We start from the raw sequence: 25,827 nt of genomic DNA, 5'->3' as shown, positions 1-25,827 counted from the left end.
TTAATATAATTAATAAGTATAACAAAGTTGTTATTATTAGTATAAATCAAAAATATATTTTACAGAACAACAGTAAAATTACAATACTAAAATGAATTGTTAACACTTGTCATTTGCTTTCAAACATTATACCAATGAGCTTTTATTTTGGGCAGTAAACCGCAGGAAGACCACGTTTCTTTTTTGGAAGATGGTTTGTGTTCCCGAATGCAAATTATGAGTAACTCAAACACACTGCACTTACAGAGTAGCATTTACTGTAATTTCTTATTATATCATTTTTAAAAACAATTGTAGAACGTTTAAAAGAACAGCATTTATTTGAAGAAAGAAAATATTTTGTAACATTATAAATGTCATTATTGTCTTCTTTTTTTGCATCCTTTAACGCATTCATACTGAATGTTTTTTTTTTATTTTTTTATCATCGTACTGACCTCAGACTGACTTAACTGCTCCCAAATGCTTTCTAGAATTCAAACCCCTAATATTGGCTTCTAGCAAGTAGCAAATCATGAATTACAGCTATAGAATAGCCCTGTTGAATAGTCCCTTTGCAGTAGCTGAAAAACAGTTTGATTTCCACTTTTTAATCCTCTTTTCTTATCTTTTCAGGTCTGTCAAATCAATCTAGAGGGGAAGACGTTCTATTCAAAGAAGGACAAGCCACTGTGTAAAAGCCACGCTTTCACTCCGCTGTGAGGCTCTGCTGTTCTTCAAGGAGGGGCCGGAACGGGACTGGGAGGTCCGTAGCTATGCCAAACAAGACCAAGTACTTTACTTGAAGCCTGTAACATATGGCTGACTGACAGAGTGATGGATATAGTAGCTCCGCTGGCTTTCACCGGCTGTTATAGCCCGCTTCGATCAGCATTTACTAAGTATGTGTCATTCAGCAAAGCACGGATCTGAATTTTCGATAGCTTGGAACAGTAAGCCAAAAGACTGGCCTCAAGTTTTGCTGTTACGATGCCAGTCATTCAACTGGAAAAACGGCTTATGAACGGTTATAACCACCAATGCCAGATGTCAGAATGGATAAGGCATTTGGATGAAGTATCTTAGCTGTCCCTCCTCTTCCTCTTCCACCTCCAAAGGTAAACCTGCAGTATTCATGATGTGTCGTAAATCCAAAGATATTTTAAGTTTTTACTAATACGGCTCACTTTCACATTTGAGATACAATTGGCTTGTTTCAGCATTTGTCAATGTGGCATCTGAGTGAATGGGTCATATTTCACCCCTTTTTAAATATAAAAATACATAGACAATAAAGCCATTTGTAAGAATATAAAAAATGTTATCACTTTAATTACATGACAGTTGGGCACATTTTCTCTACTTGTCTAATTACTGTAATGCAAAAAAAAGTATTTCTACATCACGATAGTATTTGTACTGCCTTTAATACTAATTTTAATATAGTATTTAAACAAAAAAAACTGAAAATCCCCATTGAAAAGGGAATGAGATTATCATGAATGTTGTCACCGTTGGGAAAACGTATTTTTCTTTTGACTTTGGTGTAAAACGTGATCATTTCATCCGTCTCGTCTGCACTCGGGAGTATATTTATCAGCCAAAGTTCTGTCACAAATAAGGACAAAGCATTTCCCGTGCTATGAATGAGGCAATCTAGTCATACCCTGATCCGTTTTGTAGGCTAAAGCATTGAGCATGTGATCTACTCAGACAGGATCTTAAAGTGGTCCCTCAATCCTCTAGATGCTGTGCAGCCTACTTTTTTGCTCTGCCTGATTTGCTGTGCCAGGGTACTTAAGGTAATGGCAAACCACAGAGGAATAAAACGCCCCTGGCAGCTATGCTGAAATACATTAGCACTGATTGCATGCGTTCCATTCTGACCCAACCAATGGGCTCTACATGTCTTCAATACTAAATACGCCACATTCATCTGTTCTAATCAGGCAGGTAGTTCTAATTAAGTAAAGGCCCGTGATGCCATAAAATCGGTTTGCATTGGCCCAAATGGATCCTGCTATCTTATATGTAACCGAATCACTTGTTCGTGTTTGCTCGCTGCGCTATTTAAAGCTTTGGCCAGTGGTTTCCTGATTATAGATATCACCAATATGTGCATAATCTTATGGCATTTGGGCAGTACCTCATCCTCCAAACATAATGGCTCTTCTTCAGAGACTATGTACCAGATGCTGCCCGGAACATCATTCCCTTATCGCAATCTCCTAATGGGAAGAAATGCAACACTCCAATATCCTGCTCTTGGAAAGCTACGTATATTTGAGCCAAGAGCTCAATTTTTGTACTTTTTTTGTATTGACAATGTGTTATGTATCAACTATCAAGTGCCTTTTTTTTAATAGCTTTGCGGTCTTTAACTATTGTGTGTGTCAAACTGCTGTATTCATGTGCAGAGGTTTCTCTGTCAGATGTTGCAAATCATTTATAAAGACATTGTGCTAGAGACACTTAGTCAATAAATCACTTGCAGTCATGTTGCCGTGTGCTGACTTATATGAATAGCGGTGACATTGGGTTTTCCAATTGCGAAGGTTACGGCTTGAATCCTTTTGTAAACTTTGTTAAATTGTGCTGTATTGTGGAGGCTGCTTGCACAAATCACTCAACTCCTCTTTTAACAATATATAATTTATTTACATCCATTTTAGGTTCAATTACTATACATACCTTTTCTGAAATTTCATAGAGAGATATATACATAAGGCCAAGTAAATACTTGAAAGCACTTAGAAACGAATTTCCAAAATTCTACCCACAAATCCATATCATTGTCCAAAAAGTACAGAAAACCTTCTGCAGAAGAGGGCTTCCTATTACCACAAAATCATCGACGACAATTTACATCGACAAGAAAAATGAAAAGTAACTTTACTGAAAAAACAAAAGAATAATAGAAAAGAATTGTACAATTGCATAAGCGCTGTGGCATGTAATAAATACAGCATTCTGACTTGCAGAAAGGCAAGGAACATTGAATCAAGAAGTCGAATCGAAGAACATTCACAGGTACACAATTCTACGGTTTTCAGTTCAAAAAGAAACTCGTGGAAAGAAATAGCACACTCGCACATTCATTTACACAGAAAAAGCTATGAATGAGGCTGACAAAATGTACAGTCATGAAAAGAGATCGGTGGATCTTTTAGTGAACATCATCCGCTTTATTCAGTGTTAGAAGCTGACTTTGCTTTGCGAGCTCAAAACGACAGACCGTTGGAATGATTTTTATGTGAGAAGTAACATTGATGAGAAATTCGTTACGCACTTATTTAAGAACATATCCATTTCAACTAAACTTTTTATAAACCTGAGTGTTAGGAATCTGATCATATTTGCACCAAATCTTTGTCTAAATACTCTGACAGAAATATAATTTACTGGTGCATCTGTTTTCTTATGACAAAGTAGCGATTTCGCAGGAATCTAAGTATTGACTAATCGACAGCCTCAGGACGAAACAAAACGACGGTGTACAAACTTATGGCAAAAACAGTCTAAACCTCAAACACTGCAGAAAGAATGAACTCAGTGCTATATAACCAATGAACATTAGGCAAACACTTCACAGGTTATACTTTGACAAATGTTACGTCAGTTGTCTTGTCTTTTTTGGCTTGTTATTAAAATATCATTTACAATTACTTTACAAAGTGCTGTATTAAACATTTAAATTCTTTTACCAATGAAAGGATCCAAATTAAAAGTTAGCATAAGTCATGAGATCTCAAAAGAAAAATAAATGCCGGATTTAGGAAATAGGGAGAGAGAAAAATTAAAACCGGCATAGATATGAAAGAAATGCTCCAGATGGCTCATACACTTTGGTTGCGCAGAGATGCGTCATATGAAAAGTACTTATCTACAAGACAATGACTTTCACAGATTAAAAAAAGAGAAATAGCTGATTAACGAAAACACCAATGGAAACCTTTAAGGTTAACATACGGTCCAAAAAAAAAAAAACATATGGCATTTAACTGGAGTTCTGTTAGCTGAGTGAAACAGGCCTGTGTATTTCCACTTGCTGTGGAGAGAATGTACCGGGCTCCTCCAATCATCTCCTCAGACGTGGCCGTCATTACCTCTCAAGATGAAAGCGGCCAATTTGTGATCCACAGATTCGCTCAAAACCTCCTTCGTTTGGAATGAAATACTCTCACATTCAAAAACAGAAAAACAAATATCTGACAATCTTCAAACTGTGTAACGCACATTCATGGCGCCAAACGCGGGGCTGAGACGTGTTGCCGTTCTACAGGCCGTGACAGTTATGCAGAAAGAAACCACTCGTGTGATGGAGGAATTTAGAAAAGCACGGCAGCTGCTGAGTGTCGATGAAGGTTTCTTGGATGGAGCATTCACTTTTTAGGGGTTGATGAAAATATTCTCCTACGAATAAGAATTTGCCCTGGAGCCAAAATGGCTTTCAGAGAAACATAGACTCGTTAAATATGAAGGAGAATAGCAATGAAACATTTGGTAGTATTGCATTTTCTGTTTATAAAAGAAGAAAACCTTTCCAACAGGGAACTTTTGTTCTTCCTCCTTTATAAACGAAGAATATAAATTCAAAAGATTCCATCATTCTAGACTTGAAGGGGGGTTTCATGGACATGAAAATATCTGATCTCAAAAGTCAACAAACGTGATGTTTTCAGAACAGTGATCAATGTTTGAGGTCCCTGATCACCCATCCCAGATGTCTTTTCATCAGCAGCTAAACATCCACAGAATCCTGTGCTTAATTACCGATTATCCACCCGGATCAGAACGTATATATCGTTGCATTGAGGTGAATTTTGGACTTTATGGCTTCATGAAGTCAAACAGACATGTTAAGTGCACAGGGGCAGAGGAACAAGTGATGGCTCTCACCAAAACGTTTCACTTCGTTAATGTTTTTGACCTGAAATTTAGCAAACGCTCAAAATTGTTAAATGCTTCGTGAGGTAAGAAACGAGTCGGCCAAAGGAAATTGTCATCGATATGTGTGCTTGCATATTGCTAAATGGTACACATTTACAAAATGCACGTCACAAATCTGAATTAGTTCGCAAAATATTCACCTTGCCTATATTTTCCACTTGATAACTTTCAAAACGATTCGTTTTAGTTTCCAGTCTGATATTAATATATCAATGTGCCTAACACAAATGTGGTTAGAAAGTACATATTGGTCAGTGATTGAGGGCAGGACCAGAATCATAGAATCTGGGAATTTCTATACACCATTATTTTCAAAACAAATGGATTTTTGTTCTGAGAAAGGGGCATTTGTCTCAGTCACAGTACATCTAAGCCAGGTTCCTCCTGAGCCTGGTCTTGTTTTTTTTCTCTTTCTTTTATTCCCTATTCACTGGGGAAGTGGCCTCATATAGGTGGGTAAACCCTGTTCTTTGATTTGTTTCTCATCTCTGGAGGGGCGGGCAGAGGGTCGCGTCCTCTCCCCACCCCATCACTCAGAGACGGCCGCTCTGCTCCAGTTTTAATGCGTCAGCACTCCCCGTCTGACACCAGGAATATCATGGCCTCCTGCTTGCCAATCTCGGCCATCACAGCGGCGAGCTGATTGAGATTTCCGCTGTGGAAGTGCTGGGTCTCCCATAAGTCCAGAATCAATGATGTGGGGCTCGCTTTGGACGCGAAGAAGCTCATGTGCCTAGGGAGGGAAAACGGAGGAAAGGAAATTGTCAGAATCCTACTGCAGTGTGTCGATGGACAGAGCGAGTCTTGTGTTGCATAAGTGTTATTTTTATATAATTTAAGATTCTTATAATTCGAAACATTTAAAATAATCATTGATGTACAGAGTCTTACATTTGCATTAAATTCATTTAGCAGGTCAAAGCGACTTATGAAAAAAGGGCTGAGTCTTAGGTCTTGCATTTAATTGTCCTTTATACATTTTAATTAAAACATTTGAATGAACTTCGGTTAGGTTAGCATAGGATTTTTTAATTGGGGAAAAAGGTCAAACTTCACACTAATGTTCCATTTGTGTCCCTGGACCGCAAAACCAGTCATAAGGGCAAGTTTAGTTTACATTGAGATGTATACATCATCTGAAAGCTGAATAAATAAGCTTTACATTGATATATGGTTTGTTAGGATTGGCGATATAATAGAGATTTGGCCAAGATTCAACTATTTGAAAATCTAAAATATGGAGAACATCGCCTTTAAAGTTGTCCAAATTAAGTCCTTTGCATATAACTCCTAATAATACATTTCTGATATTTTTAACATAAAGGAAAAATGGATCATTTTGACCTATTGCTCTAAATATACCCATGCGGTTTTGTGCTCCAGAGTCACAATAGTTAACATGAACTAACAATGAAAAGCACTTCTAAAAGCATTTTTTAAATATTGGCAAGTGTTAATTTCAACATTTAATAATACATTATTGAATTCAAATGTATTTAGTAATAATTTTCCATAAACTTCAGGCATGATTAACAGTTGTATTTTTATTAACTCATTTTAACAAATATTAATAAATACTGTAACAATATATTTTTATTTCATGTTAGCTAATACGAGAACCATATTGTAAAGTCTTACAAAAAAAAAAAAAAAATCTTATCGCAACGGACCCAAATAAACGAACAAACAAATACATGAATATTATTTAAATTGTAAAGTACAACTGTAAGTAGGATAGCATGTGTTGCACTAAATTAAACACCCCAGTGAAAAACATTGGGAATAATAGGCTGTGTATTCTAAACTAAATAAAAACACCTCCTAACCCTACCCACCACACACACACACACACACACACACGCACACGCCGCGCGCGCAAACGGACGTCTGGTTGACTATCTATTTGGACACTCTCCATAAATGTAATGCTTTTTCTACTGTACCAACTATATATTTCATCCCCTAAACCTACCCATCACACAAACTCTCTGCATTTTTACATTTTCAAATATCATTCTGTATGATTTATAAGCTTGTTTCCTTTAGGTGACATGAGTCCTGTGTGCATTCAGGTTGATTTAGAATTTAACACACACAAAAGGACTGTGAATTGTTGTTAAATTTGGCCAGGACATTTCTTTGTGAGATTCACTTGGTTAGCCTTCTGTTTTTCCTTTATAACTAGATATAATAGAAGCTAAATTAGAAATGCAATGGGTTTGCTTCACAATGCATTGTTTATGCTTCATTGTAAAAAGGATCGCAAGGGAGTCACAAGTTATTATCCCCTGAAATAAAATAAAACATCAAGAAGATTATCTTGCATTGAAAACCAATATATAACCTCACTGTCACTCTATTCAAAGCGAAAGTAGAAAATCTATGCGCACCGGTCCGGGGAGACGTATCAGCTGGACGTAGTTATTCCACGGAGGAATATAAAACAATATTTTCCTTCTCTTCTCCATTCCAATAAACTAAACCAATGAGCGAATGCTCAGTTCTTCAGAAAACATGCTTTGTTAACTCCTGAACCGAAGCAGCCCTGCATTTTCATTTGATGAATTATCTACTGTGGGTCTCAGTCCTCTAAAAGGGTAAAACCCAGGTTGCATGTGACCTTTTCCATTGACCAGGCTGAACCTTTCAGATCAAAGCTGATCAATAAGAACAAAGCAACCCCTTTTTGCAGAGTATTAGATGTTGCGAGATGCATCTCCCGGAGGAAGCTGAAGTGGGTTGTTCGATCTAACGGCTTTTTTCTGGACCTCACATGCCTGGGGCTTTAAGTGTTGTTTTCTGCATGTGCTCTGTTCTCAGTGAGAAAAGGTCTTCAGTTGGAGGGTTGTATTCTCTACTACTGCTTTCAAGTCCTAAACATTTTTCCTGGTGACAGTAAAAAAAAAAAAAAAAAAAAGCCCAAAAAACAACAACATTATGAATGTTTCCTCCTGCAGGGATTCTATGCTTTTCCTTAACTAAGTAAATTAAAATTGATCGTTTTGGGCTAGTGCTAATTGAACACACACCACAATACTTCAAATTGTAATTAATTGGAGCAAGTAAACATTATTGGACAAATGAAGTGTGCCCATTATGTCCCATTACCTGGGGAAGTTCAATGGGACAGTAATTAAATCACTGCCTCGCAATTTCCTGTGGAAGTCTGTATGAAAGTACAGAACCGCACAGAGACAATCTGCTCTACATATCCGCGCTCGGCAAAAAACAATGACCGGAATCCTCAGGATTGTTCAACAGGATCCATTCCCCATCTTAGACATGGCAAATTCTACTATTGCTAATAGATCCTACATGTACCTGTCAAGCTTCAGTCTCTGGGCCAGTAGTCTCCAGTCTGCTCCGTTGGGACAGGGGGTGTCCAGACTGCTGCAGATCTTCTGTCGGATGAGGTAAGGGATCTGGAACGCGCTCGGACCAGCCAGGGCAGGGGTGCAGTTGTCCATCAACAGGAAATCGGAGTCCAGTGGTCTGATGTCCTGGAGTCAAGAACATAACATTTCAACCTCATGTGTTACTCTAAGTGTGCAGGGATCTTAATCTGAATTAGGAGAACTGTTTTGGAAAATAGTTTAATGAAATCAGACAGTTAAACTGAACAAAGGTTTTCAAGGGTGTTTGAGAAATTGTTTAAATAAGCATGTATAGACTACACATCAAGGTCACACTTCATTTTGAAGGTCCTCTTTAGACATTATTATTACCTAAAGGTTACGATGCACCTACATGTCAACACTCTCAGAGAATTATTTGGGAATTGGAGGTTGACGGTTGGGGTTAGTAGAATAAGTCGACAAGTAGGGGCAACATTACTAATAGTGAACAGAATGTCTAAAGGGGACCATCAAAATAAAGAGTTACCCAATTAAATTCATATTATGCTCCAAATTCTGATTGGAATTCTAAAGGTAGTGCAAGTGATTCATTAATATGCTGCTGATTGAGGACTGTTGGGACACTCCAGGCACAGGATGGGTCTGTCTGGGGAGATAGTCGCTTGCTTCACAGGACACGTGTGCTATCCACTACATATTATTTATCTACTCATTTGTTCTAACATGTCATGTTTGGTCTCATCTGACAGCTCATAAACTCAATTGAAAGGTGGTGAGCTTAACAGAGATATTAACGTATCCTAATGTACAATCTGGGTACTATTGCTAAACATGCATTGAGGAGAATGTTAAAGGGATAGTTCACACAAAAATGGCAATTACACCAAGATTTACTCAAGTCACCCTAGCTGTATATGACATTCTTCTTTCAGACGAATAAAATCAGTTATTAAAAAAAATGTCCTGGGTCTTACAAGCTTTATAATGGAAGTCCATAAAGTGCACCTATCCATCTTAAATGTTCCACATGGCTCCGGGGACTAATAAAAGCTGTTTGTTTAAGAAAAACATCCATATTTAAAACTTAAAAAAACTAAAATAACTAACTTCCGCCAGACAGCAAGTTGACTTCCAGGAAAATAATAACCACTGACGTAGGTTATTATGGTTATGACGTAGGACTATATTTGACGTAGGCTGTAGGGGTATCGCAAGCATTGACGCCTCAACAAACTCAAGCCCCTCTTCTCTTATATCTAAATCCTCCACCATTTATCTTGAGCATTTCTTGTTTTAGACTTTTTGTTTTGTTTTGCTCTATCCTCTGTGCTTCCGCGTTTATCGGGTCAAAGGTTACTCTTTTGCTGTAAATCAATGTGCACAGCGCTCTGCAAGAAGCTAGTTAAGTCTATAAAGTTTTAAATATGGATATTTTTCTAATACAAACACATCACTTCAGAAGGCCTTTATTAATCCCCGACCCTGTGTGGAGCAGTCATATAATGGATAGATGCACTTTTATGGACTTCAAAACAGAACTTCCCTTTCACTGCCATTATAAAGTTTGGAAGAGTCGGGACATTTTGTATTATGTCTCTGATTGTATTTGTTTGAAAGATGACGACTTGGGTGAGTAAATCATGGGCTAATTTTCATTTTTGAGTGAACTTCTTGATCACCACCCATGCCCTATCTTTTGGTCTCCTGTCCGTGGGATTGTATCCCTACTCAAGTTTAACAATGCTTTGCTCAGGGTTTAAGAAGGAAAGGTAACTGCTGATCTATAGGAGAAAGGCTTTAACACACCAGTGCGTAACCTCATGCTACAAAAATACTTTTAGGGCCTCCTCTACATAGCACTGCATTATTTGTTACAGCTTTAAAGGCTCAAAATATGATGAAAATAGTTTATTTAGTTTAATATGAAGGAAGAACAAAAAACTAAGCTTGGGTAAGGTATTTATCTAACAAAATTATTTGGCAAATATAGGTAACACTTAGTTTAGGGAATGCATATTCACTATTAATTGTGACCTTTGCCTTAAAGGGATAGTTCACCCAAAAATGAAATGGATGTCATTAATGACTAACCCTAATGTTGTTCCACACCCGTAAGACGGGTGAATCAGTTAATTGATCAAAGAGCCAATGTCACGTGATTTCAGCAGTTTGGCTGTTTGACGCAATCCGAATCATTGATCGATTGACTGATTCATGAACCGTTTGAATCTTTTTGGAGGAACACAGAAGAGAAGGCAATGCTGAACAAAGTCATAGTTTTTGATATTTTTGGACCAAAATGTATTTTCGATGCTTCAAGAGATTCTAATCAACCTATGGACTACTTTGATGATGTTTTTATTCCCTTTCTGGACATGGACAGGACACTGCATAGACTGCATATGCTCTGGGACTAAAATCTAAAATATCTTAAACTGTGTTCCTAGGAGGTTTTACGGGTGTGGAACGACATTAGGGTGAGTCATTAATGACATCAATTTCATTTTTGAGTGAACTAACCCTTTAATAAGCACAATTTACTGCTTATTAATAGTTAGTAAGGTAGTTGTTGAAGTGGTTACGTTTAGTTATGGGGATGTAGAATATGGACATGTAGAATAAGACATTAATATATGCTTTATAAGTATGAATAGACAGCCAATATGCAAGCTGATAAGCAACAAGTTAAAAATGAGAATTGTAAACCAAAAAATATTTGGCAAAAATTACAGCTACAGGTTATTTTACTATGCAAAAAAGCAAAGAAAAATAAGAAGCTCAGATGAAAAGCAAACACTGACTACTGTACTACACAGATCATATTTTGTTGGTTCTCTTATTTTGGTATTGATTGTATGACAGTCTGGCCAATAATTATGTTCACACAATTTGGCATGTTTCATTGCGTTATCACATGCACTATGTTTTCATTATATTTAAATAAACAGTGAACATGTCAATTTTCCTAGGGCAGACTTTTTGCCACTAATGCGGCTTTTAGAGAATGGTTAAAAAAGAATCGTTGATGTGCGCATAACATACAGCACCAATTAAATTAATTTCAAAAATCCACTTATTCTAAACTACATTCAAAATCACAATAAATCTCCAAGTAACTTCACAGCGAATAGGTTATATACCTTCGAGATGTTGAAGTCCAGGGTGAAGCTCTGTCCCTCTCCTTCTACCTGCCACACACACAGTGTGCAGGTGAGATCACAGGTGCTCAGGCTCTGTCTCTCCAGTGTGAAAGTGCAGTGCAGAGTCCGCTGAGAGCCGCTCCAGATGTGGTAGAAAGGGATCTCCTGAAGGGCCAAAGACATGTGGCGGTCAGTTTTATATTGTTCATAACAATGTATCAGTTCAGAAATCTGCTCTCAGTATCGTCAAAACTGATTTTCAAAAACATGAGTCAAATAAAAATCTAAATCACCATTTATTATTATTTAGCTTAAATTATGTTTTAAAGAAAGTTTAATTTGTGTTAACTGTCAGTGTATTTTTAGAGTACTATACTATATATATAATCATTCGGAGACAATGTACAAAAAAAAAAAAAATGATATTAAAATTAATAGCGCATTATGGAATGCTACAGTAGTGTAGGTTTAGATTTTCGCAACACATGAAGTATGCACACGTTTCCTGTTTTTGGCAAACTTTGCATCTGACATAAACTTGCAAGAACACTTCTGCCACTCGGTAGATAATACACAGCTTCCGTTTAATTAAAAGTTCTGCACTTGCAAACAATAGATCCAGCTGAATTTGACGGTCAGTAAGAGACACAAACAAAAGAAAAAGTCCAACACCTGATGATTTATGATGCAGTGGCTGCCGGTGCGAGTCTATGAAAGCTCTTCTAAATCTATTGTCGTCTGCATTTTCAAACAGAGCAGGGACATTTTTTTTCCCTTTGTCTCTGACAACGTCCTTAAAAGCTAATTGTTCACAACAGGGGATTTGGTTTTAATTTAGGAATGAGCACAATTCAGGAGATACAACAGATATGCCTGCCTATCCACAGTCAAATAAAATAAGAACAAAAACAATACATTGCCTGTCAAATAAAGTGCCTTCAGTGTGACAGTCTGATTTAACAAATTATTTAGCTTTATAACATGCTCTTGTCCCATTTTGTCTTATTAATTGTGTAGAGCGAAACAAAGATAAGCAGACACTATTTAAGACTACACATCAATCATGAACCAATCAAACAGCAAATCAATAAAAGCCAGCGTTATCAGAGGATATGCAGTACCTCATTTTACTCTAATGGGGGAGCTGTTATACAGACTGAAAAGCCTGCAGGGAAACTAACAACACACTTATGTAAAAAATAGGGGACATTCAGTTCAGGTGAGAAAATGTTTCCTCTATGCACATTTGTGCTGTAACACTGTTAGCTGGCATCTTCAAATCCTCTGAGGAGCTTTTTACGCCAAGATTCCTCCAGAATCCAGAGACGCTCCTCCGAGGGCCAAACATACATGGATCCAGGAGGGGAAACACGACATAAATCAGGTGCTGCAGCCTTGAGCATTTACATACTGGTCTATATTTAATCTCCTCCACTGGGAAAGAGTCCTGAGATGGGCCGAGTGGTGAGGAAGACTTCTGAGAAAACTGCACCACTTTCAATCCTTCTTTACCCAAGAATCCGTTAACTCGTAGCCTGTGTTATTAAGAGCAGACTCCCTGCTCGCCAATTCACCCTATAATGGGCTTCTTTAGCATTCCCGCACGTTCAGAAATACTCTAATGAGGCGAAACTAAAGAAATTTCCAATTACAGCTATCCGGAAGACATACCAGATCACACATCCTGTTAGAAAGCTTAGAGCGGCCACGGAGCACACAAGCCCTTAAAATGTTTCCCCAAGAAAAATAAACTTGGCTAGATAACTCTAACTCACTCAATTAAGTCTGAAAAGACTTTGACAACAAAGAACAAAAACACAGACATAACATTAGCAGTAATTGTTACAGAGGCAAACAGACACAAATAGAGGAAAAACTGCACTAAAGCAGAGTTTTGAAGCTACTTTGCCAATGCAAACCCTGTTGTTATAATGCCAGAACAATGTAGGTGCTGTTACATGAATATGACATATAGAACATGAAATATAACTAGAAATGATTGCTTTCCTATATATATATATATTCACACTGCACGCGGATGCGGTCCGTCAGTCCGTTCCAGGAGCGTTGAGTCTGCAGCAGTGCACGGATCGTTTTCGTACCGAGTCTATTTTTTGCTGCGCTACGTTGCTGCATTAAAGTGATAGAACATTGTTCGCATTAAAATAAACATTTACTGACGCGAAAATCTTGTAATTTCACCACAGATGCATATTTAAAATATACTCTTGTTTCAAAGTCAACACATGGCTTTTTTTTTCTCAAGTAAAGCAACAAAACGACACCTTACCTGGCATTTAGGTTAAAAAAAAGTGCCATAATGGAGAGCACTCGTACTTTCTTGGAGGTGAAAAGCAAAGTTCTTTTTGACCTGCAGGATTTCTTTTAAAAGGGTGCAAAAACGAAAGATAAGACGAGAGTCGGCTGTTTTTGAATAGACTATAAGTTTCTAATTTAAAATGTTTGTGATTTAAGGCTATAAACTATGTTTAAATGTTTTGCCACTTGTGTGAGCTAAATCTAAAGTATATAAATATGAATAAAAGAATTTAATAAAATGTTGTTTAAATGTAGTAGGCTACGTAACCTGACTTCTATTAAAGAGTAAACAAAGAGAATTGGAATTCTGACGAGGCATGTTCAGTAAAAACTTTTGGATTTTAAAATAAAAAATAATGAATCAATGCTGCGTTTGTGGTATGCAACAGCGGATCAGTTGCGGACTGCAAACGCAGCATATGTGAAAGCACAACAGGGTGTGGGGCTCCTGCAACGCACACGCAACGCCATGGGCGTAGGTTTAGGGGGGGACGCTAGGTACTAGTCCCAATCAATATTTTAAGATGGCAAAATTGTCCCCACCAATATTTTAGCAAACTCCTTCGTGCTGCTATATGGATCGATTCCGTATTGACCCGTATTTACAAGCAAAAGCGATGCACAAGATTGCGTTTTAGCTGCTTTGCTGCCATAGCGACGGAGTCTCGAGAACATGCGCTGGAAACTTGTGCGTTTTTTAAAAACATGTCGCGCTCGCGTCCACTGTTTAAACGCAAGAAAGAGGGTTTCCAGATATAGGGCTGAATAGAAAAAAAGGTATCAGTGGGTCTGTCCAGTAACTTACGATGAACCTAAGACAAACTGCAACCTTTGCAGAGAAGCATTTCAGTGTCTCAGACTGTCTGACTGAAAGCAGCAGCGATTACGGACACATCCGTGCTTCTAGGTAGGCCTATTGTTTTTTTAATGGATAATATATTAATAAAATATTCCATACAATATCAAAGCTTGGCAGACTTATTTTTCTAGACATTAGACTGGTTAATTAATAGATTATAGCCTAATTAATGTTATTAATTTATCATTTAGCTATAGGCTATATTAATAATAAATAATCCTGTCATATAAAGTTTGACATTTAAAAAATATTTAGATAAAAATGGGACGAATAATTGCATAATAATATAGTCATAATAGTAAATTAATAAAGAAAATTTAATTTAATTTTTGAATTTCAGAACATTTTTGTCATTAAAGTGGTTACTGGTTCAAAATGACTGCTTAAAGAGACAGTGCACCCAAAAATTAAAAATCTGTCAATTTCCTCACCCTCAAGTTGTTCCAAACCTGTATTCATTTCTTTATTAAGTTGAATTCCTACCATGGAAGTAAATGGTGCCCCCAAAGCAGCCTGGTTACAAACTTTCTTCAAAATATCTTCTTTTGTGTTCAGCAGAACAAAGAAACTCGTACATGTTTGGAACATCATGAGGGCGAGTAAATGATGACAGAATTTTTATTTGTGGGCGAGCCATCCCTTTAAAGTGCACCAATATAGGCTACTAAAGAGTTCTTTAGAAATAAATAAAATAATCAAATGTAAAATAATATAAAATGTGTTCTGTTGCAAGCTTGCATAGGCCTACTTGATTCCATGTTTATTGTTGAGCTGTTGTCATTGTTTAATTGTCACTGTTATCACTACTATCACTCTTTAAATGCCAAGTTCATAAATGATTTTCAAAAACTGATTCAAAACTGATTTGGAAAAAAAAACGTACACAAAATAACTTATTTGCAATATAAAAAGTGATTGTGCATGATTATATAGCATTATAGCTTTACAGTCAAAAAATGAGGTTATAATGAAAGTCAATAAGGGCAAAAACAGCCACGAACAGTAAATGAGGGAGAAACAAAAACTGATCCTGTACAAAAACTAACAATGCATCAAATCTAAAGTTGTTACTAATCTTTGACATGCTCAATAATGTGATAAGAGGTAAAAAAATATCCAGTTCACAATCATTTTTATATTGAAAATAAGTAATTTTGTGTGCATGTTGTGTTTTTTTCTAAACCAGTTTTGAAAATCATTTATTAACTTTATACTTTAAGAGTATTTTGTTTTATTATTATTATTATGGTACTGGGTTGGGCTGAAAAGCCTCATAAATTAATAATCGTTCATTCCTAAACTATGGTGCATTTCCATACTCGGTAATAAATAATAGACTATATAATCTGGGCAAACCTGGTGGGATGTCCCCACCAAAGCTGAGACCAAACCTACGCCCTTGCGCAACGCAACACGCACCGCACACGCTAATGTAAAGAGCTAATGTCTTATTCCTGTAACTACATAGAAGATGGGTAAAGTATAGCTCCATCATTGTTCAATGTAAAAAAAATAAAAATCATACTTTGTTAGTTTTAATAAAAAAATAATAATAAAAGGTAATTTATCTGCCAATTTTTTCTTTTTGCTGTATCTAAAACATACCGAACCGAACCGTGAATTTTGTGAACCGTTACACCCCTAATATATATATATATATATATATATATATATATATATATATATATATATATATATATATATATATATATATATATATATATATAATGCACACACACACACACACACACACACACACACACACACACACACATATGCCCATTTATCATGTTTCAGATCTTTCTTTTATATTTCATGTTTAATTAATACATTTAATATTTGAGGTTATGATAAAAAAAAAAAACACTAACCCAAGTAGGAGTGATTGCAATAAAGACACTCACCCCATCAAACACCGTTAAAGGAATAGTTCTCAAAAATGAGAATTGTGTAATCATCTATTCACCCTCATGTCGCTTCAAACCCACAAGATCTTCAAAACACATGTTACGGTATATTTAATGAAACCAGAACAGCTTCTGTCCCTCCATTGAAAGTCAAAATAACCAAAAAGTTCATAGAGTCATAGGGCCAGTTTACACCTGGTATTAAAATATTGCATTTTGGTCGATCGGATCAAAAGTAGACACGTTCTTGTTTACACCTATAGGGTTTTAATCCATCTCTTTTGTCCGCTTTCGAACACTTCTGTCCTGATTTCTTCCAGAGATGGGGCTATGGGCGGCTAAATGTATGGGCTTTTACATATCTTTTAATTCAATGGATGAAAAAAGCTTGCACAATTTACATATGAACGTGACCGGAGATGACCGGAAAAAACACTGCTCTGATAGCCGCAAGACTGTGCCGAACGCTTTGTGTGTGTTAGAAATCAGGAATGGTGAGAGAACGCCGACATTCAACTCAAGGTCAGTTAATGTTGATTCAGTGTCGTTGTAAAGATCATCAATTATTTCATTTCTGCTTTACAGCAGAAAAAAAACATGTTTACAGCCTGGTACAAATTGTGGTTTTGGCCTATACCTTCATGACAACTGTAAGGGGGTGATTTTTTTTTATAACTCATTCGTTTACGTTATATAAAGCCTTAAAGTTCTGCATAATTAAGGGCGTGGTTACTTTGAGTGACAGGTGGATAGCCATTTATCCGCTGTCTATAGTCATTGCGTCACCTCAGCTCCGCCCACATGTCTGCCTTTTGCCCATTATCTGTTATCCGGGAGTGACACGCCATGACTCGCTCGCAAGGTGGCAACGCCCAGCTCGCCCCTACTTTAAGCTTCAGAATTGCTTTTTGGAATCCTATGGGTGAAGTAACGAACACTACGTCCATATTTTTTTACAGTCTTTGTTTGACAAACATACATATAAAAATATTATCCACATCACATATACTATGGTAACCATGAAAGCTTAAACGTTTGTTCAAGCCACATGAGATGCACTCTATGTATACCTGTTTGTGTGTGAATAAAAGCCTAAATTGAATCACATAAATGTTCAAATATAAAGCAACTGCATTTATTCACAAGACTTGGATCAAACCGCTCGATACAATGCCTTATGACCGTTTTATTTCTGTTTTGATCAACTGGACTTTCAATAGAGGGATAGAAACCTCTTAAGTAACATTCAAAATATCTTTATTTGCATTCTGAAGATGAAGCAAAGTCTTTTGTAATGACATGAAAGTAAGTTATTGATAACAGAATTTTCATGTTTGGGTGAACCCTCCTTGTAATTCAAGAAGTGCTATACAGAAAGAGAAGGTGTTATAGAGAAACCCACCTGATAGCCGGCGAGTAGTTTGCTCCTCCAGTGCGCCTGTGGCATGTCGTGAATTGAGAGGCGGAGGTTGTGGTAGCTGTCTTTGAAGAGCAGGACATGAGGCTCGTCAATCAGTCGACCTCCCAGCTGTCTTTCCATCTGCATCACCTCCTGCGGAGCAACACGGCACAGCACAGTCGGTCAGGCAGCGGCCCTCATAACCCCGTTCCGTTCCCCCTACACCCCCTCAATGTCACGCCAAGGTCACGGCAACTCTGGCAAACGCACTCCAAATCCAAGGGTGCTGCGGGAACGAAGGTCTGGGGCTGAGCTATTCGTCAAGCGCTTATTGTTAGTGCATCAAAGATTTGCTTAATTTCACTTCTGCGACTGTGCCAGGAGAAATTTGTACTTGCACGTCTAATGTTTTCGTCTCAGTGGGGTCGGTGCAGCAAGGCCATTTGTTGCCATCAGAACGGCCATCTGGAATTAGGTAATAATATCCGTGCACATCTTGGCTGATCTATCAATTCTTTTTCAGGGCACATCTCTCATGCTAAAGCAGTGCACGGAGCAGAGGTATCTGAAAGCCCAAAGACTCCCATCAAAGACCTCTGCTTGCTCAGAGGAACTACGGCTCAAACAACATGATGAATTGGGCGCCGAGGTTAGAGGACTGGCAGACCTTCCAAATCAGGACGGCAATCTTTCATAACACTCGAACTTGCTAACAAAACAACACAAATGTAAGGACTAAAGGAAAACGAAACAGGTGAAGCGTTCCTGAGAAGCGAGCTGCGGTGTGTATAAAAGAAAGCTACTTGAACGAACAGACAACAAATGGAGGAGAGAGATGGGGGGTGCAGTAATTACCATATGTTTGATTCTTTTCTGTGTGAATGTGGATGCACATGAATTGTGTTTGAGAGCGCTTCTAATTAAGATGGAGAATCTCAGTGATTTTTATCTGCACATGGACGATTCAATTTTCTGCACTCTTTCCCAAGTATCGGCAGGCCCAGTTTCAATTAAAACGCTATAGAACCTGTTAATTATTCATTTCCAATACTTGCTGTACAAGTACCATATAATCTTCTTAACTACAGAAAGCCTATCTATCTATCCATCCATCCATCTTTCTATCTATCTAGTAATTATGATCAAATTTCACTCACGTTGTTGAGTTTGTCACAAAGCATGCCTGCCTTAGAATTGATATCTTAAAGGAACACTCCACTTAAAAAAAATTTTTTCAAGTTCCCTAGAGTTAAACAGTTTTACCATTTTTGAATCCATTCAGCCAATCTCTTTATCTGGCGGTAGCACTTTTAGCATAGCTTAGCATACGTCATTGAATCAGATTGGACCATTAGCATTGCGCTCAAAAATGACCAAAGACTTTCAATATTTTTCCTATTTAAAACTTGACTCTTCTATAGTTAAATCGTGTACTAAGACCAACGGAAAATGAAAAGTTGCGGTCAAAATTGGTTTTAGACCAATATGACTAGGAATTTTTTCATTCCTGCGTAAGAATCAGGGAACTTTGCGGCTGTCCTATGGGTGCAGTGGCGCAATGATATTACGCAGCACCTGAAAATAGGCAAACTTCCATCAAAATAACCAACGTGATAACCTGTTTGCACACAGCCTTGTAACCATAGAGATGTTTGTAAGAGACGATTCAGAAGATATTTACTTTGGTGCAGATCTTGAACCGTGTCTATATGAACCGGAATAACAGTTACACTGAAGATGAGCAACTTTGTATTTTCCGTTGGTCTTAGTACACGATGTAACTATAGATGAGTCCAGTTTTAAATAGGAAAATATTGAAAGTCTTTAGTCATTATTTTTTGAGTGTGATGCTAATGGTCTAATCCGATTCAATGATGTATGCTACGCTATGCTCAAATTGCTACCGCCAGATACAAAAATCGGCTGAATGGATTAAAAAATGGTAAAACGCAACTGTTTAACTCTAAGGGACTTGGAAAATAAGCCTATTTCAGAAAAAAATGGGTGCTTCTTTAATATGACAAAAAAGCTAAAACTAAAGATTCTAGACATGAGCTTTCTCTTCTGTTCCAGTGCAAAACAACCTTTTATCTTTTTACATACCACAAGTGGTATTATTGGAGAACATAAAATAAAGTCAAGCTACAGTCTCCCTCTATTAGCACAGTAAAGAGAAAGACATTGTCATCTTTCATGGGTTTTTCAGCTCAGCTAGAAAGGTGAATTTTAAGGCAACCAAAAAGGTTAGATGTCAATGTTTATCTCACTCAGTCAATGGCACCAAGTGCACTAATATCTGAAGAGGAATATAATCTCTCCTCAATGACAGAAGACACTTTATTTAGAATACAAGCATCTAATTTTATGTTCTTGTCTTAAACACAATCACTCTACGGGCAAAAATTAGCATTGCAAATTGCCACTTGCAGACTTTGATCGTGATTCTGACCTATCAGCACATCTAGCTGCTTAGTAATGGGAGACACCAAAGAGCTTGCCAATTATCCAATTATGAAAAACTAAGAGCATGCATACCAATACAGACAGTCCAGCCTGTCCACCCTATGTATATTAACAAGGCCAGCTCAAAATGATGAGCAGAAACATGTCAGTCTTGGCCCGCCGCTGCTGCATCCCAGCCAAGAACTGAGCTTGCCATTTGTGTGTTTGCTTTCAACATATGTTTCAGGCTGAGGGAATACTGGCCTTGTTTACACCCCATTGTCTTGTTAATAAATTGTCTCAGAATTTCAATGAAACAATCCAAAAATTCTTTCCTTTAAAGCAAAAAGCACTTGATTTCATAGACCACACAGAAGTTAATTCACAGCGCTTCACTTTTCCCACATTTTGTTACAGCCTTATTCCAAAATGGATTAAATTCATAATGTTCCCTCAATTCTACAAACAACACCCCATAATGACAATATGAAACAAGTTTGTTTGAAATATTGACAAATTTATAACAATAATAATTAAAAAATCACATACATAAGTATTCACAGCGTTTGTCAAGACACTCAGAATTGAGCTCAGGTGCATCCCGTTTCCACTGATCATCCTTGAGATGTTTCTACAACTTAATTGGCGTCCACCTCTGGTAAATTCAGTTGATTGGATATGATTTGGAAATGCACAGACCTGTCTATATAAGGTCCAACAATTAACAGTCCATGTCAGAGCACAAACCAAGCCATGAAGTCTAAGGAATTGTCTGTAGACCTCCGAGACAGGATTGTATCGAGGTACAGATCTGGGGAGGGTACAGAAATATTTCTACAGCATTGAAGGTCCCAAAAAGTACAGTGGCCTCATTATCTGTAGATGTAAGAACTCTAAGCACACAGCCAAGATAACACAGGAGTGTCTATGGGACAACTCTGTGAATGTCCTTGAGTGGCCCGGCCAGAGCCCAGACTTGAACCTGATTGAACATCTCTGGAGAGGTCTGAAAATGGCTTTGCACTGACACTCCCCATCCAACCTGATGGAGCTTGAGAAGTCCTGCAAAGAAGAATGCGAGAAACTGCCCAAAAATAGGTGTGCCAAGATACTCAAAAAAGCTTGAGGCTGTAAGTGGTGATAAAGGTACTTCAACAAAGTATTGAGCAAAGGCTGTGAATACGTATGTACATGTGATACTTTCATTTTTTATTTTTAATAAATCTGTAAAGATTTCAAACAAACTTTGTTCATGTTGTCATTATGGGATATTGTTTGTAGAATTCAGGGGAAAATAATTAATCTAATCAATTTTAGAATAGGGCTTTAACGACAAAATGTGGAAAACGTGAAGCGCTGTGAATACTTTCCGGATGCAGAAAAACACAGAATTTCTTTTTTGATAGATCTGCAAAAGTGTCAACAATTCTGTGTTTTTCTGTCAATATGGGGTGCTGTGTCAAAAATGTAAGGGGGTCTGAATACTTTCCGTACCCACTGTATATACATATATCATAGTTAATCACTATATACATGCATCAGAATGGCAAAGGACATATGGTATATACCTGTGGGATTTTAAATCCTCTTGCACAAAAATAACTACTAAATAGTTTTGATTTTAATCATGCCTTTTTTTGCCTGGGGTACCAAGAGAGCCAGAAATTCCACTTGTTCCCCTTAAAATAAACTAATAATATTATAAATCATAATAACAATAATAAAGTGCATGACATCCCTCACACCATTTTGGCAGAAACTGGTCACCATAGTACTTTTTTTTATTATGGAGTCTTTTAAAGTATATACAATTGAGAGATGAATTCAAGTTTACATGGATGAAGACAATATGGTAATGACTTAAAAGAACTCTCTATTTTTTGACAATGGCTTAAGATGAAAAACAAAAGTAGGACGAAGACCACCCTCTGACTCTGACTCTTTCTTACTCACTGGAAAACTGAGAGCTGGAGCAAGAGAGGGTGAAAAAGAGAGCAAGGGAGCGATATAATAAAAAATAAAAAAAGGAATGGAGAGGAGAGGAGACAGAGGCAGCTTAACATTGGTGTCTTCGGGTCAGAAGAGTGGTAAGCTTTAGAGAGACAGATAACAGGATTATGGGAAGCATGGCCACAGTCCTCGTGAGCCCACAAACCCTTCATCCTCACAGGCCTGGACAGCTCCTGTGGTGTGCTGAGCCGGGGCTCTGACGGACTAGTGCTGCACTCCATTTGGGAATACAAGAGACTCTTATATAGTTTATCTCCCCTCGCCGTCTTTGACAGAAGGAGGTTAGATGCTCAGCCACAACTCGCATGCATGCTACACACGCTCCTCTGCCAAACACACACAAGCAAAACATTTAAAAGCAATTCAGGCAAAAGGGCAATGTGTTTACAAAGTTCACAGTAACCCAAACTTCCATTAAGATAAATCACTTAATGCAACTCTCAGAAGATTGAACCACAGTGGTCAAAAGTTCAATGTTTTATTTTATTTTTATTTTTGGTGTGTGGTTGCTCTGGATAGTTGATAAAATGACATTATATGGTTGCTAGGATGATTTGTTGTTGCTTTACTGTTCTGGATAGTTGCTATAGAGTATTGCAAAGTTTTTGTTATGTTGATTTGTGTGGTTGCAAAAGTGAATGTGCGGTAAAACTAAAAAGGTTAAGGTAAAAGTTACATATCCAATTTTACGGTTTGGTCAGATCAATAGTAATAGTTATGCTTGCCTTAGCATGCAATAAATTAATAGTAATACATTCTTTTAAGTAAATCACAGAGCTATTCCAACAAAAAAGCTATTAAACATGAATGCAAAGTGTGGTCTATCCATTTTGTCCCCATTGGCTTGCCAGTAATAAGATAAGAAATAACCACCATACCGTATAAAATTAAAATGGGCACGCCATAAATTAACAACCACTGAGACAAGATTGTTACGCAACATCTTAAATCAGTGAACTAAATAAAAAGGCTTCAATTTGAATGCCACTATAAATCCACCGTAATAGAAGATTTCTTTCAGTCTTTCACAACTTAATCTCAACTGTCTCACAGAGCATAAAGATATGATAGCTTAACAAAGTGACTGACATTGACTAATTTCTGCCTGGTGTGTCTTCCGCGACTTCTCAGCCGTGAGAAAACAGACCTTGCACTTTCTGAGCTGATGAGCGAGTCAGAAAAGTCAGAAAAGAGATCTGAATGATGGAGGCAAACATTTCACAGATGTAAATCATTCAGACATATGTCGGAGTTTTCTCCAGCTGGTGATGAGGTTATTTCTCTCTCTCGCTCTCTTTCGCTCTCTCTCCTTTCCACCAAACACCTCAAATATTTCCTCCCTTGCCTCCTCACGATTAAAAACTAAAAATGCATGCTTTGTGAGAGCGGCTTTCCAAACAAGCATGCCAGAGACGAATTTGATGTATCCGAGCAACAGTAAGTAAGAAAGGTGTTACTTTGCAATCAAAGAGATACGTTACAGAGTAACGTCAGTGATCAAAACCGTGCACCAATTTTGGTTTCTCCTCCGGTAGCATGAATGCACGCACATATGCGCAAATTATGCTCAGACGTTAGACGAAAGGTCAAATATGAGAACACTAGCTTTCCCTCTCTCTCTATTTGTTTCTAGCCCAGTCAGCAGATAGAAAACACCAGACGTGGCTCCTCAGACATTTGGCTACGTGTCTGAAAGGTCTGGAGGGAGAAGAGAATATCACACGGGTCTTGATTAAATGTGAACAACATTTGGAAAGAGGCACCAAAGGTCATCGCTCATCCATCTCTGAAACAAAAGGATATTTTACAATCCATTGCCTGGTGACAAGCCAGATAAACCGGTGAACCTGAAACGTTCCTCTGCTGGTGCTTAAACCTTCATTCGCAACATATCGATGCTAGCGCTCTATAATCTGGATCTTTATGCTGTTTCTGCAGTGGTTGCACACACTGCCAATCGTGATTTGTTGAAAGGTCAAGTGCTATAGTGAGATCGAATTAAGAATGAAAGGGTCAGAGCCGTGGTGTAGGGGTTTGTTGCTCGGCCTGGCCTAATAAGGTCAGGTTTACATTTGGAGGTCAATAATTAGCCACATCAAAGGAAGTGTCTCTTACAGGTCCTGTAGTAGTTGGATATGTCAAGCTACAATAAAGCCAGCAGTGGAGGCAGTTCGGTTACAGACCGTTGTACATTAAATATTTATCTAATTGGTCTCATAAGACTCACAAACATATGGAAAGCATCTCTGCTGAAATGTCACTGACTCCCAAATGTCATACTTGTGATTATAGACAATGACATTGTTTTAATGTGGTTTAATTGGGAGATTAAAGATTGCTGTTGTTTTAGCCACACGCAAAACTCATGACTGAGAAAGAAAGAGTGAATAGGAAAGAGAATTAGAGAAAGGAAAGAGCAGGGTTTGACATTAACTTTTTTGCTCATAAGCCACTGTGGCTAGTGGGTTTCCAGAGTTACTATCCACTCAGTATTTTCACTGGCCAAAATTGTTGTTGCTGGGAAATTTGTTGTTGGCTATATGTAAATGACCACTTCACATATCCAAATCAAGTCTACATTAAATGCATACCATGACAGGTCATCAAATATTTAGCTGTGATAAGGTTGTGTGTAAAGATCATTGATCTAAACAGAGAAACGTTAACAGTTGCTTGTCTGAAATTCTTTTTTTTGTTGAAAATATAAGTTATTCTGAACAGTTTTCTATCAGCTATGTCATATTTTAATCTAGAATATTTTGTGTATGAGCCCATACAGTAACCTAGTGAAATACATATCCATATTTTCATGTGATTTGACAGTTTATTCTATTAAATATTAAACATCTAAAAGGTGTGCAGCCTGCCTGACACCTAGATGAACACTTTACAGTAAGTTTTATGACTAAGTCATTTTCTTCAAATGCTATTGAAGTTAGAAATGCATATGCCAATGCTCACTTTAGAGACGATCTCTAATTTGCGAATATCAAGCGTCTAACGTCAAGCCAACTTTATGCCAGTCACATCAGATGCTCTATGGTTCGGCTGTGATCTTTGCTTGAAATGATTTTCACTGCTGAAATAGTCAATTACTGTCCTACGTACATTGCATGTACATCTCTGCTTTGTTGTTCATGATGAGAGTGCAGATTTCAGGGAGTGAGAGCATGGTCTGATCAAACATAACTTGTCGTTTCAGCGATGACTAACCTGCACGCCTCCAATTATTAATAGACATAGCATTCATAGTCTCAAAAGCATCGCATGTGATTGCTGTAATGCACAACGCTTTTATATCAGATGCCTTTTGAGAAGACTATGTACATTTTTCACAAAAGACAACCCTCCAAAGTCGCTAGTGGGAGTGACTGTGTTGCATCACAGCTAAAATCCATGGTGTGGTAACACTTTACAATATGGTTCATAAGTTAACTACATTAGTTAATATGAACTAATTGTGAAC

The 25,827-nt window shown here is 37.5% G+C and overlaps 2 protein-coding genes across 6 annotated transcripts in view; one reads left to right on the top strand and one right to left on the bottom strand.

Moving 5' to 3' along the window:
• Positions 1 to 2,476, top strand: part of pdlim7 (PDZ and LIM domain 7) — a 77,503-nt gene extending 75,027 nt beyond the window's left edge. For both annotated transcript variants that reach the window (XM_067457155.1, XM_067457156.1), the window contains exon 11: positions 616 to 2,476. In XM_067457155.1, the coding sequence (XP_067313256.1) occupies positions 616 to 702 (87 nt within the window). In that variant the 3' untranslated portion in view covers positions 703 to 2,476. The remainder of the gene's footprint in view (positions 1 to 615) is intronic.
• Positions 2,477 to 3,283: 807 nt separating this feature from the next.
• Positions 3,284 to 25,827, bottom strand: part of unc5a (unc-5 netrin receptor A) — a 236,065-nt gene continuing 213,521 nt past the window's right edge. For all 4 annotated transcript variants that reach the window (XM_067457151.1, XM_067457152.1, XM_067457153.1 and 1 more), the window contains 4 exons: positions 17,913 to 18,062; positions 11,426 to 11,590; positions 8,251 to 8,429; positions 3,284 to 5,662 (listed from right to left, as the gene is read on the bottom strand). In XM_067457151.1, the coding sequence (XP_067313252.1) occupies positions 5,497 to 5,662; positions 8,251 to 8,429; positions 11,426 to 11,590; positions 17,913 to 18,062 (660 nt within the window). In that variant the 3' untranslated portion in view covers positions 3,284 to 5,496. The remainder of the gene's footprint in view (positions 5,663 to 8,250; positions 8,430 to 11,425; positions 11,591 to 17,912; positions 18,063 to 25,827) is intronic.

Source organism: Pseudorasbora parva, chromosome 11 (assembly GCF_024679245.1).
Source record: "Pseudorasbora parva isolate DD20220531a chromosome 11, ASM2467924v1, whole genome shotgun sequence".
NCBI classification, from domain to species: Eukaryota; Metazoa; Chordata; class Actinopteri; order Cypriniformes; family Gobionidae; genus Pseudorasbora; species Pseudorasbora parva.
This window is presented reverse-complemented; position numbering and strand designations above follow the sequence as displayed.